This window comes from Microcaecilia unicolor, chromosome 7 (assembly GCF_901765095.1).
Source record: "Microcaecilia unicolor chromosome 7, aMicUni1.1, whole genome shotgun sequence".
In the NCBI taxonomy this organism is placed as follows: Eukaryota; Metazoa; Chordata; class Amphibia; order Gymnophiona; family Siphonopidae; genus Microcaecilia; species Microcaecilia unicolor.
The window spans coordinates 13,863,029-13,869,028 of NC_044037.1; the positions used below are offsets into that span (position 1 = coordinate 13,863,029).

At 42.8% G+C, this 6,000-nt stretch overlaps 1 protein-coding gene across 1 annotated transcript in view; it reads left to right on the forward strand.

The window, feature by feature from the left end:
• SLC16A2 (solute carrier family 16 member 2) overlaps positions 1 to 5,729 on the forward strand; it is a 199,744-nt gene extending 194,015 nt beyond the window's left edge. Inside the window, exon 10 of the mRNA XM_030209813.1 lies at positions 4,419 to 5,729. Within this exon, the coding sequence (XP_030065673.1) occupies positions 4,419 to 4,639 (221 nt within the window). The 3' untranslated portion in view covers positions 4,640 to 5,729. The remainder of the gene's footprint in view (positions 1 to 4,418) is intronic.
• The last annotated feature ends 271 nt before the right edge of the window (positions 5,730 to 6,000 follow it).

Here is a 6,000-nt window from a genome sequence, read left to right on the forward strand (position 1 = left end):
ATGGAACATATAGATAGGTAAGAGAGTAAGAGGAGTTAAAAAATAAGGTGACTCCTTTAAAGAAAAGTGCAGAGAGATGGTTACATATTATCTCAGCTAGGGTAGGAGTGGATAAACATGTCCTGCTGCAGCATGTGCAGCCTGAGTCACTCCTTGTGTGTGTGAATGAGACTAACAAGTTAGTTACTTCTTCCGTTAAAGGCCTGGTTGATATGATATGTAATTTATTTGTTGCACTATGCTTCCCTTTCTTTTGTTTGACTTATGTCTTGAGTTTGGTGCCCTAAGGGTCTTTTTATTATGGTGCGCTAAGAGATTTAGCATGCACTAAATGAAAAGACAGCCATCATCCCTCAAATTCTATATCTTGTGCCTTAATTTCTGCACAGAAATTGAAGTGTATTCTATAAGAATGAGTGTACTTGGTTGGTTATTATCAACACTTTTAACTGGATGTTAACAAGCAATTATCAGCACTAATTGTCATAAATTAAGATTTACACGCACAACTCACTAAGCATATTCTGTAACGTGCTGCACGTAAATTCTAAGGCACATAGTTGAAAATGGAGCATGGCCATGGGCTAGGTGGGGCATTTCTAAAATCTATTATTCATTATTATAGAGTGCGCCTGCGCCGCACCTAACTTAAAGACCGGGATTTACGCCAAGTAAAACATGTTCTAAATGGGCGTGACCAAATGTGGTTGCTTGGAGAGGCGCTCGGCATATTCTACATACTGCGTGGAAATTTAAGCCTATTTTATAAAATTGAGACGTACTTTAGAGAATACACCTAGGCGTTCATTTTTTACCATGTGGAGGAGTAGCCTAGTGGTTAGTGCAGTGGACTTTGATCCTGGGGAATTGAGTTCGATTCCCACTGCAGCTCCTTGTGACTCTGGGCAAGTCACTTAACCCTCTATTGCCCCAGATGCAAATAAGTACCACTTTGAATGTAGTTGCAAAAACCACAGAAAGGCAGTATATCAAGTGCCATTAACAAGATTCCATGCACAATCTCAAAGAGTAGCAACATTCCATGTAGAACCCCAAAGAATAGCAAGATTCCGGAATTCCAAGGAGTGGAAGAGTAGCCTAGTGGTTGCTACTATTTGAGATTCTACATGGAATGTTGCTAGTGGAAGAGTAGCCTAGTGGTTAGTGCAGTGAACTTTGATCCTGAGAAATTGAGTTCAATTCCCACTGCAGTTCCTTGTGACTCTGGGCAAGTCACTTAACCCTCCATTGCCCCTGGTACAAAATAAGCACCTGAATATATGTAAACCGCTTTGAATGTAGTTGCAAAAACCTCAGAAAGGTGGTATATCAAGTCCCATTTCCCTTTCCCATGTGGATTTTTCTGACACTGCATGTAGAATCTAGCCCTGTATTACTATAGGGACCGTATCCTTTAGCGCACACTAATCGTCAGCGCATGCTAAACCCATTAGTGTGCCTTAGCAAAAGGACCCCTTAATGTTTATTTATTTCTCTGTAATTATATGTACTTGGGCTTGTAAAACATTTAGATACTTAACTAAATTCCAAGTAAATAAAATAAAAATTTTAATATCAAAAACAATAATATGACAGTGTCCAAAAGTAAGGGGTCCTTTTATTAAGGTGCGCTAACATATTTAACCCTTTTGTTTACTAAGCCACGCTAGTGGCTGCCGTGCGCTAATGCTGGCACAGCCCATCCACTTTGAGCTGTGTCAGCATTGCCACGTAACAGCTGCTTGTGCAGCTTAGTAAACAAGGGGGTTAGGGTCCTGTTTACTAAGCTGCGCTGTATGCGCACTAACGTTTTTAATGCAAGCTAATGCTAGAGACACCCATAGGAATGTATGGGTGTCTCTAGCATTAGTGAGTGCTAAAAACACTAGCTGACAAATTAGCATGCGCTAAGGGCTATGCAGCTGTGTAATCCTGCCCCTTGCCCCTGGGGAGGGGAAAACACTTCAGCCCTAGAGGCTGGAATAAGAGAGACAATCAGACTTAGATATAGGCGCAACCAGTAAAAATCTTTATTGGTATCTCACTAAGCCAAAGCAAAATAATTGTTCTCTCTGGAGCAGGTTGTCACCCAGTAGCCAGACGCGCAGACTGAATAACAAAACTGCTAAGCAAAAACCATGCTAGCCATCACATATATACTGTTGTAAGTTTCGTTTCTCCTAAATCATGTGATTTCTCCTAAACTAACTTGGGATCATATATGGATCTTCCTGTTTCCTTCCATCACACAATATAGTAATATACAAAAATGGCAATTTCCTGTATTCTACCATCCTCTCCTAGATGTTCACATGCACATTTTGTGGCAATTGGCTAATTTCTTACCAGTAACGCGTGATCACAGCGTGGAAAACCAGCTAACAAATAAGTAGTATGAAACACCTGGTGTCCTTCTCAGAACACATATTTCCGTTGGAACATCTTGGAGTATGCAGAGTCCTCAGTCTCTCATCATCACCAAGGTTATATCCATCTGTATCTGCCATATATGGGCCGCATAGCCTTAGTTTCTCCTAAGTGTCACCTTGACATGTAACATGTACTTTCCATTTACTGAGAAAACACTGTAGCTTACATGCAGCTGCAGGAAGAAACTAAAAGTATGCTGACGACAGCAATGCAAGGAATACTGAGGGCCAGCAGAACCATATTACAGGCCTAGTATAGGAAGGAATATACACAGCCCATAGGTAGATTCTACATATGGCGCCTGAAAAATCTACACCAAAAAAAGAATACACCTAGGCATACTTTATAGAATAAGTCTAAATTTTTGCACAGATTATAGAATACGCCAAGTGCCTACCCATGTGACTAAATTTAGTTGCGGGCAGTTACGCCAAATAAAACTTGGTGTAAATCCTGACATCTAAATTAGGCTGAGACCAGGTTTATTCTGTAGCAACGCTCCTAGATTTGAGAAACGCCCATGGTCACGCCCCCTTTTCAAGTATGCGACTTAGAATTTGCATGCATCATGTTGCAGAATACGCATTAGACAATTGTGTGCATAAATTCTAATTATTGTCAATAATTGCTTGTTAAGTGGCACTTATTGGCCCTGATTGGCTTCTTCACAACTTAATTAGTGAAGAAGCCAATCAGGGCCAATAAGTGCCACTTATTGGCCCTGATTGGCTTCTTCACTAATTAAGTTGTGTGCACAAATCTGCAATATGACTGGATTTGCATGCACAACTTAAGTTGCGCTATATGGAATATGGGGGATAATGGATTGTGCGGTATTTAGCACCTTAGTAAAGGGACCCCCTAAATGTAAAAAAATACCAATGTGCAAAGCAGGCAACATAAATAAAATTACAATCCAAAATATTGAAACTCTTTATGTGAAGAAAGCAGGGGCGTATCTGGGGTTCGGCGGTAGGGGGGGCCAGAGCCAGAGTGGGGGGGCACATTATAACCCCCCCTGCCATTGCCACCCCCCTGCCGCCATTGCCACCCCCCCTGCCGCTGCCAACACCTACCTTTGCTGGCGGGGGACCCCAACCCCCGCCAGCCGAGGTCCGCTTCCTCTAAAAATATTCCTTGAGCTGAGGTCTTTTAAGTTGTTCGTCCTCGCTCCCACTCCTCTGTGCTGCTGTTCAAACTCTGCGGAATCCAGTTTTGGAGCCTGTCCAGGGCGAAATCTGCGGGGGCCCAGGCCCCTGTGGCCCCACGCAGATACGCCCCTGGAAGAAAGAGACCCCAAACGTCGTTGATATTGCCAATATAATTTTCCACAGGCAAGTAAACATCACAGCCCGAAAATCATGTTATGTTTCCCTGATGATTTCTGACGTCACCAGCTCTGCCACTCAGAAGCTTAGCCAAGATTGGGTGGCAGAGCCGGTGGAGGGAGGTGGGGCTGGTGATTGGGGGGGTGGGCCTTGTTCTGGCCAGACTTCTATGGTCTGTGCCCTGAAAATGGCAGAAACAAATCAAGGTCAGGTATACACATAAAGTAGCACATATGAGTTTAAATTGTTGGGCAGACTAGATGGACCGTGCAGGTCTTTTTCTGCCATCATCTACTATGTTACTATGCTGTATTTTAAATAAGCTTCAGTGTACAGTGCTGAAAAATGCAAAGTATAAAATAGCAATTGAAATATTGTTTATAGGGAAGACTAGTTAAAAGCATCAGAAAAAAGGAAAGTGTTAAGATCCTTCTTAAATTGTTCAATTGATGACTATAGTCTCAGGTGCTGAGGCAGCGTATGGAGCATCGAGTACTCGCATAGACAATCTCCATGAAAGTAAAATAAAGTAATAGCACTCATTCAACTGGATATAATGCAAGTTTAGAAAAGAAATCACGTTAGGTTTACACCTTGGCGAAAGTCCAAGGTCGTTTCTCAGCAGTTGCAAAGGTGTTGATACTTTCTTCTGTTTTGCAGGACTCCTCCGGGATTATTTTAAAAATTATGATGTCATCTTTTATTTTGCTGGTGCCCCGTTAATCCTCGGTGCCCTGGTTCTCTTCTTTGTTCCTCTGATCCCTCAAAGAGAACCGTGGAGGCAGCAGATTGATTTGGGGAAGGACAAGATACAGGCACTGGAGCCGATCATGAATGGAGAGGTTTTGCCCGGGAGCCCTGTGACCGATGCACGTCTGTAGACACCTCGCCACCCCCCTTCGGACTAAGCAATCAGAGGATTCTCCCCACAAGGAAAGGATCGTGGACAGTCCCCTCAGTTTTACATCCTCACTGATACACCTTAATATACATTCCTAAGTGCAGTGGAAAAACCATTCCAGTCTTCGGTAATACTTCCTGGTTTTGGAAAGACGTTCTGGGGGAAAAGATGTACTTTGTTGCTGTTGCTTCTAAAACTTTAATCCTAACTCTTAACAATTTCTTTTTACGTTTCTGTGAAAATTTGCCCTAGCAGCATCTTCTCGTTTAGTTATTACATTTTCGTAAAATGTTCCACGGGTGAGACACGCCGCGTCCTCTTTCAGTCACTATTTCAGCCAGGTGTTTGATATCCGCATTCACAAGCAATGGAAGGGTGATGAGCTCAAGGAAAAGTCATCACTAGGTATTTCACTTCCAGTGGCAAAGTTTTCTTAGTGCCAATACTGAACTCTGCTGTACATTGCTTCATGAACCTGGGCGCTAAACTGTCTTAGGCTGATCTAGGGTACACAGGTCAACGTTTCTCTTGCAGTATGCTAGTTTAACGTTTTTCAGGATCTCCAGGAATCAATGTTAGGGAAAGATTTGTGAGCACACATGTGCTGCAGTCACCAGTATTAGCGTGGTACTTTGAGTTGGGTTCCCCTCTGCTCCCAAGTCAACACTGCAAAAATCTAAGAAAGGTTTGAGTTTGTTCTATATTTGAATCCTTTTTTTTTTTTTAATTGACAACCAGAAATGATGTACAAAGAAAGTTTTAACATGGCAGGTGTATGATTGTTTCTTTTATAACACCAACAAACTCACAAATATTGACCTGGTAGTTATAACAGCATTTCCTTTATTTCCCATCTCCAACTCTTCCCATCTCCCTCCCCATACTCCTCCCCCAGCTCGCTGGGCAAGTTGGGTTTTATGTTTGAGGAAATGTGAGAACGATCCTATTCCTATAACTAATAATACAAAAAAATGACCAGTCTGCAGTCTGAATGCCGGGGAGGCCCCATATTCTCTTATTAGTTGGGGACTCAGTTCAGTAATAGTTCTCTCTGCCCTCCCTGGTTGATTGTTTTGTTTTTTTTTGTTACATTTGTATCCCGCACTTTCCCACTCATGGCAGGCTCAATGCGGCTTACATGGGGCAATGGAGGGTTAAGTGACTTGCCCAGAGTCACAAGGAGCTGCCTGTGCCTGCAGTGGGACTCGAACTCAGTTCCTCAGGACCAAAGTCCACCACCCTAACCACTAGGCCACTCCTCCACTCCACTTTTTCCCTCCCTTCTTTTCTCTCACTGGACCACACAAATATGAATGGAAGCGAGGTAGGCAAAGCTATGAG